This window comes from Sapajus apella, unplaced genomic scaffold (genome assembly GCF_009761245.1).
Source record: "Sapajus apella isolate SASKATOON/1434 unplaced genomic scaffold, GSC_monkey_1.0 scaffold103, whole genome shotgun sequence".
Lineage (NCBI taxonomy): Eukaryota > Metazoa > Chordata > Mammalia > Primates > Cebidae > Sapajus > Sapajus apella.
The window spans coordinates 3,894,285-3,908,003 of NW_022437043.1; the positions used below are offsets into that span (position 1 = coordinate 3,894,285).

At 39.4% G+C, this 13,719-nt stretch overlaps 2 protein-coding genes across 7 annotated transcripts in view; one reads left to right on the forward strand and one right to left on the reverse strand.

The window, feature by feature from the left end:
- Nucleotides 1–6,275, forward strand: part of KRBOX4 (KRAB box domain containing 4) — a 45,540-nt gene extending 39,265 nt beyond the window's left edge. Inside the window, exon 6 of the mRNA XM_032258522.1 lies at nucleotides 6,132–6,275. Within this exon, the coding sequence (XP_032114413.1) occupies nucleotides 6,132–6,178 (47 nt within the window). The 3' untranslated portion in view covers nucleotides 6,179–6,275. The remainder of the gene's footprint in view (nucleotides 1–6,131) is intronic.
- Nucleotides 229–13,719, reverse strand: part of ZNF674 (zinc finger protein 674) — a 30,633-nt gene continuing 17,142 nt past the window's right edge. For 4 of the 6 annotated variants that reach the window (XM_032258493.1, XM_032258491.1, XM_032258497.1 and 1 more), the window contains 3 exons: nucleotides 8,548–8,607; nucleotides 949–2,529; nucleotides 229–577 (listed from right to left, as the gene is read on the reverse strand). In XM_032258493.1, coding sequence (XP_032114384.1) covers nucleotides 1,037–2,529; nucleotides 8,548–8,607 — 1,553 coding nt within the window. In that variant the 3' untranslated portion in view covers nucleotides 229–577; nucleotides 949–1,036. The remainder of the gene's footprint in view (nucleotides 578–948; nucleotides 2,530–8,547; nucleotides 8,608–13,719) is intronic. The other 2 variants (XM_032258496.1, XM_032258495.1) reach the window with 1 other exon arrangement.

The window sequence follows — 13,719 nt, forward strand, 5'->3', positions numbered from 1 at the left end:
TCCTCTCATTTATAATATGGGTTTGTGTTTGTCTATTTATTTGACAAGGTCTGGCTGTAACACCCAGGCTGGAGTACAGTGGCATGATCTCAGCTCACTGCAACCTCCACCTCCTGGCCTTAAGCCATCCTACCTCAACCTCCCGAGTAGCTGGGACTTCAGGTATACACCACCACACCCAGATAACTTTTGTATTTTTTGTAGAGACAGTTTTACCATGTTGCCCAGGCTGGTCTCAAACTTGTGAGCTCAAGTGATCTGCCCACCTTGGCCTCCCAAAAGTGCTGGAATTACAGGTGTGAGCTACCTACCACACCCATGGCTCACTAAATTCTTAGTTTTTCTCAGTATAAATACTCTGATAAACAGTGCCATTTACATTCTTTCTGAAGGCTTTCCCACATCACTACACTCAGTTTGGACCCTTTCAAATTATTTGAGATACAGATTTTCACTCCTGGGTGAAGAATTCTGGGTGAAAAAATTGATCACATTTATTGATGCCTCTGGAATTATACTTCTGTACCTTTTATTAAGTTAAATGAATATTAATATATGAAGAGTTTCCAACGTTCTTTTTTTTTTTTTTTGGAGTTGGGCTGTTGAAATACTTTAAAATATGTATGTATGTATATATATATATATTTTTTTTTTCCCCATTTATTTATTTTATTGCATTTTAGGTTTTGGGGTACATGTGAAGGACATGCAAAATTGTTGCATAGGAACACACGTGGCAGTGTGATTTGCTGCCTTCCTCCCCATCACCTACATCTGGCATTTCTCCCCTTGCTATCTCTCCCCAGCTTCCCACCCCCCACCGTCCCTCCCCTATTTCCCCCCAACCGACCCCAGTGTGTAGTGCTCCCCTCCCTGTGTCCATGTGTTCTCATTGTTCAACACCCGCCTATGAGTGAGAACATGCGGTTTTTGATCTTCTGCTCTTCTGTCATTTATAAGATTACTCCCCATGATGAATTATTTGACATGTAATGAGGTATAATTACTAGTATAATTATCCCACTCTCAAGTATACTTATAGGTTTTTATCACCTGTGTGACTTCTCTGATGTTTAATGAGAGTTGACTTCCCACTGAATGCTTTCCCACAGTCTCCGCATTCATAAGGTTTCTCTCCTGTATGAGTTCTGTGATGCACAATGAGAGTTGATTTCACACTGAAGGCCTTCCCACATTCACTACATTTGTAAGGTTTTTCTCCTGTATGAATTCTCTGATGTTTAATGAGAGTTGACTTCCTACTGAAGGCTTTTTCACAGTCACTGCATTCATATGGTCTCTCTCCTGTATGAATTCTCTGATGTTTAATCAGTGGTGACTTCTCACTGAAGGCTTTCCCACATTCGTTGCATTTGTAGGGTTTCTCTCCTGTATGGATTCTCTGATGTACAGTAAGGGTTGACTTCTCCCCAAAGGCTTTCCCACATCTTCTGCATTCATAAGGTTTCTCTCCTGTATGAGTTCTATGATGGACAGAGAGGTGTGACTTTCCACTGAAAGTCTTCCCACATATACTACATTCATAGGGTTTCTCTCCTGTATGAATTCTCTGATGAACAGAGAGGTGTGACTTACCTCTGAAGCTTTTCCCACATTTACTACACTCATAAATTTTCTCTTTTGTGTGAGTTATCTGATGTTTAGTGGGACTAGGCTTCTCATCAGAGGTTTTCCCATGTTTACTGCACTCAGGTTTCTCACTTGGGTGAATCCTTTGATATATAAGGCCGGATGTAGTACATTTAATACCTTTATAAAATGCTTGTCTAATGTGTGTTTTTTCATGTCTAATAAGATGATATGAACTTTTAAAGGCTTTTGGACATTTGGCACATACAAATGGTTTCTCTCCCGTATGAGTTCGTTGATGTTTAATCAGAGTTGACTTCTGAATAAAGGTTTTTCCACATTCATTACATTCATAGGGCTTCTCCCCTGTGTGAGTTCTCTGGTGTGCTATGAGGGTTGACTTCTGGCTGAAGGCTTTTGCACATTCACAGCATTCATAAGGTTTCTCTCCAGTGTGAGTTCTTTGATGTACAACTAAGTTTGCTTTCTGGATAAACCCTTTTCCACACTGAGTACATCTATAGAGTGTCTCCCCAGTTTGACTTCTCTGACTTTTCTGAAGGGCTTGCTTTTGGTGGAGGGCTTTCCCTCGTTGACTAGGGTCAAAAAATTTCTCCACAGGTTGAGCTTTATGAAGGTTAGAATGGAGGCATACTTTCCAATATGCCTTACATCCATCATCTTTCTTTCTTACATAGCTTCTATTTTGACTAAGAAAGTTTAAATTATGTTTTGAACACCCTTCCCATGAGTAATATTTAGGGAGCCTTTGTTTTACAGAAACAAAGTCTGTGCTGAGAAAAATGCTTTTTCTACATATTTTACATACTTGACCACTTTCATCCTTCAGTGTTTCTTTGCCTGTGAATGCAGCTTGCCACGGAAGTTTGTCTTGGCTTTCCTTGTAGCAATCTATCTGCTTGTCAACTTGCCAGACTTCTAAAAGAAAATGCGATGAATCATCAAACTTGTCTTCCCACTATAATTTATGAAATAACTTTAATCCCTAAATGCCAAAGCAGTGGACTCCTGCTGGATATAGATGGAGGACCCTCCCCATGTCCCAAGCTCAAAATCAAGAAGAGAAATGTATTGGGTGTCAAAATGAAGTGGGAATTTAAAGTGACAGGGTGAACAGAACAGCTTGAGGATTTGAAGGGGACCATAGGGCACAAATGTTTAGGTATTCAGGAAAGTCAGAGTGTAATTTTGGCTTAAAGCTAGAATTACAAGGGCTTCCATGCTTGTTAAACAGGAACTAGAAAGATTCCCTACTAGCCAAAGAAACTGGCAAGGAGGATGTTATATATAAGACATCAAAAGCCTAATTCTGTAACTCAATCCAAATGATTACTAGTACAGAGCCTATAAACTGAAAAATTAACATAAAAGCTGGTCTTCTCATTGGTAGGTTCATAGCAGTGGCAACCTTTCCAAAAGACACACACATACACACACACACACTCTCTCTCTCATATTTTTATAGTTGAGGACATCACAGAACTTCTACAGAAAACCAACTCTCACTGAAGAGTTCAGAGTAGGAAATTTAAAACCTTACAAGGAACTGATCCATTATTAGAGAGAATCAACAGATATATTTAAATATACTCCCATTCTTAGAACTGTAGATAATAGAACAATGTGAGCTTTAAAATAAGTATATTTCAAATGTACAAAGATAAGAACTAGACTATGAAGGAAATAGCAGGAAATTTTGAAAAAAGACAGATGAGTATTTTTAAAGTAGGCATTATTAAAAAAAACTCTAAATAGGCTGAACAGTAGACTAGCCACAGATAAGACAGATTTAATAAGTTAGATGACAGATCTTGGGAAATCACTGAGTCATCTAATAGGCTTCCCTTGGCATAAACATCACACATGTTGGTGCACCTTTGATACTGGAGTTAGAGTGTGCTCTGTGTTCATGATAGGCAGACAGCATAAGGAAGCCTGCACATGGATGCCTCCAGATTCTGTCTGTGCCCTTTTCCCTTATAATCCAATTGTTTATCATTACATCACTGTAATAAATCTTACCCATGATTACAACTATATGCTGAGTCCCATGAGTTTCTCTAGAGAATATATGAGTATGGAAGCGGTCTTGGGGACCCTTGACCTAGGCAATATTTAAAGAGACAAAAACTGATTCTTTTCTAAAATGGAAGAAAGGCAAGCATCCTACCACTGAACGTCCAAAGTCCTTGAGTATGGTAAATAAAAGCAAGTCTGCACTTAGACAAAGTTCAGTATAACCACAAGACTTTCAAGTCAGAAAGAAAATATTGTAAGGTACCATGAATAAAAATATCCCCTATATAAAAGCAAGTCTGCACTTAGACAAAGTTCAGTACAACCACAAGACTTTCAAGTCAGAAAGAAAATGTTGTAAACTACCATGAATAAATAAAAATATCCCCTATAAAGAAATAATTATATCAATATCAGACTTCTTCAAAAAAGCCAGAAGATTAAAGAACAGTATCTTCAATGTCCTGAGACAAGCTTTCATCTTAGAACTCTATACCCAGATAAATTATCATAAAGAAAGATGACAAAATAAAGACATTTTTGGACAAGAAAACACAAAGATTTTGCCATACACGAAACCTGGCTAAGAAAAATGCTTGATACTTCAGTTATTCAGAAGGATAATGACTAAAGGGGAAAAAGACCAGGGGTAAAGAAAATCCAGCAAAGGCAAGAAAAAAGAGATAGTGAAAAAGCAGGCTATGTAGGAAATACACTAAAAGAAGAAATACAAATATGGCAATTTCACAATAAATATATATTAACCATATTAGTTAAATGCCAGCCATATTAAATTGCATTTTAGAAAAATCAACTCCATGTTTTCAAAAGACAATTAGGGCAAAATGAGAGAGAAATTTGAAAATAAAATTATGGGAAAAGCTATACCTGGCACTTAGTAACCAAAATAAAATCGCAAGAGAATGCTTATATGACCTTGATGCCAAAAGCAAAGAAGGATAAAATATGAGAATATTATAAAGCAATTTTCACTTACATGGATGTGAAACTCTTATACATGGCAAATTGATTCCACTTGTGACGGATAAGAGGTAATACATCTAGTAATATTGAAAATATACAGCCTGGGCAACATGGCAAAACCCCATCTCCACAAAAAAATACAAAATATTAGCCAGGTGTGGTGGCACACACCTATAGTCCCAGCTACTTCGGGGACTGAGGCAGGAGGATTGCTTGAGCCTAGTAGGTTAGGGTTGCAGTGAGCCATGTACACAACACTGCACTCTAGCCTAGGTGACAAAGTAAGATCTTGTCTCAAAAACAATAAACACATGTGCATGTGTACACACACACACACACACACACACACACACACACACACACACCTTACTACCTATTCCACTTATACCACAGAGAAATCAGGGCAAATTTTAACATGTACAGGAATGGCAACAAAATATTAGAAATTACCAAATATCCACCAATAGAAGTATGGTAAATGAACGATGACACTCATATGTTGGAATGCTACTACAACAGTTAAAATAAATGATCTAAATCTAAAGTATCAGCATAGAGAAAGCTCAAAAGGTAATACTGAACACAGAAAGCAAGTTGCAGAAAGATCCCTATTATTTTTAATTTTTATTTTTTTTGAGGTGGAACCTTGCTCTGCTGCCCAGGCTGGAGTGCAGTGGCACAATCTCAGCTCACTGCAACCTCCGCCTCCCAGATTCAAGTGATTCTCCTGGCTCAGCCTCCCAAGTAGCTGGGATTATAGGCACCCACCACTGCGCCTAGCTAATTTTCATATTTTTAGTAGAGATGGGGTTTCACTATCTTGGCCCGGCTGATCTCGAACTCCTGACCTCATGGTCCATCTGCCTTGGCCTCCCAAAGTGCTGGGATTACAGGTGTGAGCCACTGTGCCTGGCCTTTTTTTTTTGAGATGGAGTCTTGCGCTTTAGCCCAGGTTGGAGTGCAGTGGTGCAATCTTGGCTCACTGCAACCTCCGTCTCCCATGTTCAAACAATTCTCCTGCCTCAGCCTCCTGAGTAGCTGGGATTACAGGCATTCACCACCATGCCCGGCTAATTTTTGTATCTTTAGTAGAGACAGGTTTTCACCACGTTGGCCAGCTGGTCTCAAACATGTAACCTCAGGTGATCCACCCAACTTGGCCTCCCAAAGTGCTAGGATTACAGGCGTGAGCCACCGTGCCTAGCCAAGATCCCTATAATTTGAGTGTACTAATCTGGTAATTTTACAAAAAGAATTCTATATTGATTACACGCACAAACATATGTAGTAAAAGTATAAAAACATAGATTAAAAGGATACTCACAAAATTCATTATACTGTTTACCTGAGGAGGAGATAAGAGGAATAGGACTTAGGAGGGGAAAAATGGGACTTCAACTTTATTTGTAAACCTCTGTTTCTTTTATTTAAAAAAATGACAAAATGTTAACATTTGCTATTTCTGGGAAGGAAGTACAAGGGCGTTTGTAATAATTATGATTTTCTGTACTTTTTTGCAGTTTTAAAAGAAAGGCTTTTAGGCTGGACTTCTGAAATGACTGAGTGAGAGGAAGGACCTTGGTAAATCCTCTGCCCCCAAAAAGTAATGAAAATACTGGCAAAATAAAAATTATCAAAATCAATCATTTCAGGACTTTAGAAATTAACCAAAGGCAGACAAGCAATTAAAAATCATTTATTCAAGAAAAACTAGGCCGGACATGGTGGCTCACGTCTGTAATCCCAGCACTTTGGGAGGCTGAGGCAGGTGGATCACATGAGGTCAGGTGTTCAGGATCAGCCTGGCCAACATGGTGAAACCCTGTCTGTACTAAAAATACACAAATTAGCAGGGCATGATGGCGGGCACCTGTAATCCCAGCTATTTGGGAGGCTGAGGCAGGAGAACTGCTTGAACCTGGGACACAGAGGTTACAGTGAGCCAAGATTGCCCCATTGCACTCCAGCCTGGGTGACAAGAGCAAAACTCCATCTCAAAAAAAAAAAAAGAAACAACAACAACAAAAAAACAACAAGGAAAATTAGCAAACCTCACTAAGAACAGCCAGGTGATGGTTCACTTGGCACTACTACTACTCTTCACGCTCCTTCAGTGGCTCCCCAGCTCCATGAAAACTGGCAGCCTCACAGCTACCCAAGGGGATGACCTGTTTTGGAGCTCTACCAAAAGCCCTATCCCCAGACTGCTGCTGCTATTTGGTCTAACTTGAAGCTCAGCTCCAAGAAAATAAAGGACACTCTGGTAACTCAAATCCACACAAAGAAATAAAGAGCACCAGTAAAGGTGACATGTAGGAAAGTGTTAACACAGCAGAACTGATCTTTAGAAGTGCCTGCTCACATAGCTACTGCTGGGTAAAGTCTGGGAACTTAGGCTTGTGGAATATTTCCTATGTTGATATGATGGCTTTGCCTGCCTAGGGCACTGAACACCTGTTTTTCTTCTGGGAGTCTCGATGCCCGAACAGTAGAGGCTGATAATTTTCTGGTATGATGCGCCTATTTTTAGTGGGTCAAACTGGACTTGCCCACAGACAAAGTGAAAGGGGCTTAACAAAAAAGGCCTAGCTTGCCACTTGGAAATGCAATGCAGCTCTCTGGCCCTATAGCATCTTGGCTTTGCATGGGGGGCGGGGGGAACTATCCCTGTGAAGATTTATTTCCTATCACGTACCCAGAAATACTGGTGACAATGATCTCATATGGGGATATGTCAGAGCACCGTAAAGGGGGCAAAATCTTATAAGCTGAAACAGAGAAAAAAAAATGATATCAAGTATTAATAATCAGAACAGCTTTACATTGAAAATTAGATGATAATAGAGCAATGCCTTCAAAGTCTAAGGGAAAGACATTTCCATCCTAGAACACTACTCCAAGCCAAACTCTCCATCAGGAGTCAAACACTTGCAGACATCCCAAAATCTCAAAACTTCATCTCCCATGGGCTTACATTCTTTCTTAGGAAAGTACTTAAAGAATGTGCTCCAACCAAATGAGGAAGGTGGCATGGCATATAGAAAATATGGAACCCAACAATGTAGAAGGTGAAGGGAATCCCCAGACACTGAAGAGCAATGTCAGGATGGTAGCTGCACAAGAAGGAATGAGGGTAATTCATCCAGATGAGAGCAGGTCAGAAGGCTTCAGAAAAACTCAGGGATATGACACAAAGGAAACCCTTGATATCTCCAGATACGCTCAGAGTCACTCTAGACAACTGGTGATAAGCACATGGAGAAAGAAATAAAACAAGCCAAGTGGTTCACTCCTGTAATCCCAGCACTTTGGGAGGGCAAGGCGAGAGGATGACTTGAGTCCAAGAGTTTGAGACCAGCCTGGACAACATAGTGAGACCCCATCTCTATAAAAAAAAAAAATTAGCTGGGTGTAGTGGTGCACAGCTGTAGTCCCAGCTATTCAGGAGCCTGAGGCGGGAGAATTGCTTGAGCCCAGGAGTTTGTGGTTGTAGGCTGCAGGGAGCCAAGACTGTACCACTGTACTCTAGCCTGGGTGACACAGCAAGATTCTGTCTCAAAAACATTTATTAACCATAAGGAATACAGTTATGCAGGGAAGGTAAATTAATCATAGGTTACTATGTGTCTTGGCTGTGGATAGTATTTATACATACAGTCAGCCCTCTGTATCCATGGGTTTTACATCTATGGATTCAACCAACCAAGGATCAAAACCCACACATATGGAGGGCCGATTATACCATTCCATTTTATATCAGGGACTTGAGTATCAATGGATTCTGGTATCCATGGAGGTTCTGGAACCAATCCTCTGCAGATACAGAGAGCTAACTGTATAGTCATATTGTAAACAATAGTACTGATAGAAAACAAATTTATGGTCTAATCACATTGGGACTATGAGGAAGCAAGAAGTCTATGTACACAGGCATGCCTTTGGGTGGGTGACAGGAGCAGCATGATGAGTTCAATCTTAACCTTCCATAGTGAAACACTGTAAATAAGTTTTGTAAAATATATGTAAATTATAAAGAATAGTAACACTAAAAATAATACCTGTATATCCACCACCCATTAAAAACAAATTATAGTTATATTTGAAGTTCTTCCTACGCCCATTTCATTTTCTTTCTTTTCAGATAATCAATATCCTGAATTTTATGTTTATCATGCCCTTCACCTTCTTTATGGTTTCACCACATTATTTTATTCTTTAAACCTCAGGCATGACCTACTTTGATAAAACTGAAACCTTCTTTTAAAATCAAGAGAATACTGCCTTAGGTTGGTAAATCTGACATCTCAGATGAAACATAATGGTCTAGAAAAATGACCGGAATTGACAGAAAATACAGGACGCTTGAATAAATCAATAATTGTTTTTAAATTATAAAAACTGATTCCATAATCAAGTCTTGCCATATCCAGATGGTTTTGTAAATGATTGGTATCTAACTCTCAGGAAATGAAATCTCATTCACAGTTTCAAAACTTACAAGAAGGAAAAGTACCCAGTTTATTTTATGTAGCTAGTATAGCCTTGGATACCAGAATAAGAGGATAGTACAAAAAAAAATCTAAGATCTATTTTACTTCTAAACATTAATGCAAAATTCATAAGTTAAATACTAGTAAAGTTAATTCTAAATAAATTTTTTTTAAATGCTTCATAATTAAGTAAAGTTTAGCACAGGAACACAAGAACACTTCAATATCAGAAATCTATCTATTCATGTAATCTACCACATCAGTAGATTAAAGGAGGAAAAACTGTCTTCTCAACATATGCAGAAAGTAAGCATTCAAGAAAATAAAACACTCATGCGTGATTTTTAATTAGGCTGTGTGCAGTGGCTCACAGCTGTAATCCCAGCACTTTGGGAGGCTGAGGCAGGTGGATCACCCAAGGTTAGGAGTTTGAGACCAGCCTGGCCAACAATGGTGAAACTTCGTCTCTACTAAAAATACAAAAAATTAGCCGGGTGTGGTGGTATGCACCTGTAATCCCAGCTACTTAGGAGGCTGAGGCAGGAGAACTGCTTGAACCCAGGAGGCAGAGGTTGCAGTAGGCCAAGATCGCGCCATTGCACTCCAGTCTGGGTGACAGAGTGAGACTCTGTCTCAAACGAAAACAAAAACAAAACAAAAGTCTTATTAACAAACTAGGACTAATAAAAGGGGCTCTTGATGAAAGATATCTTTCAAAATACCACAGCAAATATCACATTTAATAGTGAAAGCTATAAAAGTTACATCATTTCTGTGCCTCAGTTTTTTCATATATAAACCAGGGACAACAACCAGCCTACTTTACATGGTCATTGGAAGGATTCAACTATTTAATGTGTGCAAAGCATACAGAACAGTGCATTTGTGGCACACAGCAAGCATGCAAATACTGACTATCATTTTATTACAATCTTTATCTTCATGATCGTTTCCACTAAAATCAGAAACAAAGAATGCAATATCACTGTATCTCTTAAACACTGTAGTGCAGGTCCTAATTCATTGAGAGAAGAAAAAGAAATAAAATGTATAATTGGAAAAGACAATTGCCTTTATAAAGATAATTATTCACATAGAAAACCCAAGAGAATCACAAAATGATTAGTATTAATAAAAGCATTCAGAAAGACTTCTGTATACATGATGACTTTATGAATATCACTAGCATTCTCATACACTAATATTAACCAATTAGAAGATGGGATAGGAAAGCAGATCCTAATCACAACTGCAACAATAACTAAGAGGTATCTAGGAAGAAATTCAACAAAAAATGCACAAGATCTTCCTGACAAAAAATTTGACACATTAGTAAATGCCATAAAAGGAAAACTGAATTAAGAGTCTACCAAAAGGAAAATTTGATAGTATAAAGATGCCAATTCCCAACCCACTCCCAACTCATTTCTAAACACGTGCAATTGCAATTGGAATCCCGGAGTTTTCCTTGGAACTCAACAAACAAATCCTAAAGTTCCTATGGGAGACCAAAGGATCAAAGGAGATAAAGGGACTAAATCCTATTAGCTCTTAACAACATCAATTGATAAGAATGGTCCAACAGGCCAGGCACAATGGTTCATGCCTGTAATCCCAGCACTTTGGGAGGCTGAGGTGGGTGGAACACCTGAGGTCATGAGTTCAAGACCAGCCTGGCCAAGATGGTGAAACCCCATCTCTACTAAAAATTCAAAAAATTAGCTGGGCCTGGTGGTGGGCATCTGTAATCCCAGCTACTCGGGAGGCTGAGACAGGAGAATTGCTTGAACCCAGGAGTTGGAGGTTGCAGTAAGCCAAGATCACACCATTGCACTCCAGCCTGGGCAACAAGAATAAAACACCATGTCAAAAAAAAAAAAAAGGTGCTCCCCTGGGCACAGCAGAGCAACTGGGTTTTGGCCAGGTGCCACGGTGGCTCATGCCTGTAATCCCAGCACTTTAGGAGGCTGAGGTGGATGGATCACCTGAGGTCAGGTGTTTGAGACCAGCCTGGCCAACATGGTGAACCCCTGTCTCTACTAAAAATACAAAAAATTAGCCGGGTGTGATGGCAGGTGCCTGTAATCCCAGCTATTCAGGAGGCTGAGGCAGAAGAATTGCTTGAACCCGGAAGGCAGAGATTACAATGAGCCAAGATCGCATCATTGCACTCCAGCCTGGGTAATAAGAGTGAAACTCCTTCTCAAAAAAACAAAAAACAAAACAAAAAAAAACAGAGCGGTACAACAGTTCAGCCGGACGCGGTGACTCACGTCTCTAACCTTACCACTTTGGGAGGCCGAGATGGGCGGATTGCCTGAGCTCAAGAGTTTGAGACCAGCCTGGGCAACATGATAAAAACCCATCTCTACTAAAATACAAAAAATTTGCCAGACGTAGTGGTGCACGCCTATAATCCCAGCTACTTGGGAGGCTGAGGCAGGAGAATCACTTGAACCCAGGAGGTGGAGGTTGCAGTGAGCCAAGATCACACTACTGCACTCTAGTCTAGGTGACAGAGCAAGACTCTGTCTCAAAAAAAAAAAAAAAAAAAAAAAAAAAGAGGAAAAAAGACAATCTAACAAACGGACAGTATACTTGTAATAAAGCATTAATATGTACTCTACTAAAAATAGTGCAGCCAGGCATGGTGGCTCACACCTGTAATCTTAACACTTTGGGAGACTGAGGCAGGTGGATCACATGAGCCCAGGAGTTTGAGATCAGTCTGGGCAACATGGCAAAATCCCATCTCTACAAAAAAATACAAATATTAGCTGGGTGTGATGGTACATGCCTGTAGTACCAGCTACTCAGGACGCTGAGGAAGTAGAATCACCTCCAGCCTGGGCAACAGAGTGAGAACCTGTCAAAGAAATAAAATAGAGAAAGAAAGAAAAGAAAAGAAAGAAAGGAAAGAAAGGAAGAAAGAAAGAAGTGCTATGGGCTAAGCATGATAGTTCATACCTATAATCCCAGTACTTTGGAAGGCCAAGAGGGGCGGATCACCTGAGGTCAGGAGTTCAAGACCAGCCTGGCTGACATGGCGAAATCCCATCTTTACTAAAAATACAAACATTTGCTGGGTATGGGGGCACATGCCTGCAATCCCAGCTACTCAGGAGGCTGAGGCAGGAGAATTGCTTGATCCCGGAAGGCAGAGGTTTCAGTGAGCTGAGATTGCCCCACTGCACTCCAGACTGGGTGACAGAGCAAGACTCTGTCTCAAAAAACAAAAAAAAAAAGAAAAGAAAAGAAAAGAAAATAGTGTTATGAATAAGTAGGAGGACGGCACATACCATAAGAAAAAAAATGAGTAGAAGACTTACGCAGGTGCTGTGTAAGATTTATACAAGTCACTCAAATTCTCTATAAAATATGAAATGAGGATCAATGACATTACTAATCAAGGAAATGAAAGTTTCAATCACAATAAGATACTAATACACACCTACCAGAATGGGAACAAATAAAAGTCTGACAAGCAGAAATGACACGGAGGGAGCATCTACAAATGCTTTACAAACCAACAACATCAAAAACAACATTTGGCCTTATCTATAAATGATTCACACCTCCAGAACCCAGACACCACAACCTAGGTATATACATGAGTAAAGCTCTCACAGCAAATGTTCCTAGCAAACATGTAAAATAATGGCAGTATTATCATTAGCTATACTAGCCTTAAACTGGAAACAACTGAAACTCCATCAGGAGAGTAAATACTAGCTGAGTGCAGTGGCTGATGCCTGTAATCCCACACGTTAGGAGACCAAGACAGGAGGACTGCTTGAGGCCAAGAGTTCAAAACCAGCCTGGTCGATATAATGAGACCCCATCTCTACATAAAAAATAAGAATAGCCGAGCACAGTGGCACATACTGCTTACTCAGGAGGCTGAGGCAGGAGGTTTGCTTGAGCCCAGGAGTTCAAGCCTGCAATGAGCTATGATCACACCACTGCATGCCAGCCTAGGTAGCAGAGTGAGATCCTGTCTCTAAAAAATAAATAATTTTGTAGGTACTTTTAATTGTGTGATACCCAAACTAGAACACTATCCTGCAATGAAAACAAACATCATGGCTGAATCTCACAACTACAATAGTGAATAAAAGAAACAAGTCACAAAATAATTCATACAGATGATTCTATTTTTATAAAGCTCAAAAAAGAAAAGTTCAAACTAAACAATATGCTTGTGGATACAGATAGATAGCAGAAACTCTAACAAAATCCTAAAAATAATTACCCCTGAATTTGGGATACAGGTTACATACAGGAGAGAGGTAAGAGTTGTAGTTCTCAACCTGAGTGGTGATTATACAGGTGTTAGCTATGTTTCTTTTGAAAACTATGCATGTGTTCTAAATGCTCTTCTGTATGCATGATACAGTAATCAATAAGGACTTCTTTCTATCTCAAAGAAATAGAAAATGAAAAACACAAAAATAAACACAGTTCAGAGCTGGTTCTGTGAAAAGATCAATACAATTGATACATCTTAGACTGATCAAGAAAAGAAAAAATATACATTATCAATATCAGGAGGACAACATTACAGATCCTACAAATATTAAAAATAATAAGGAACCCTTATGAAAAAAACTTTATTTAC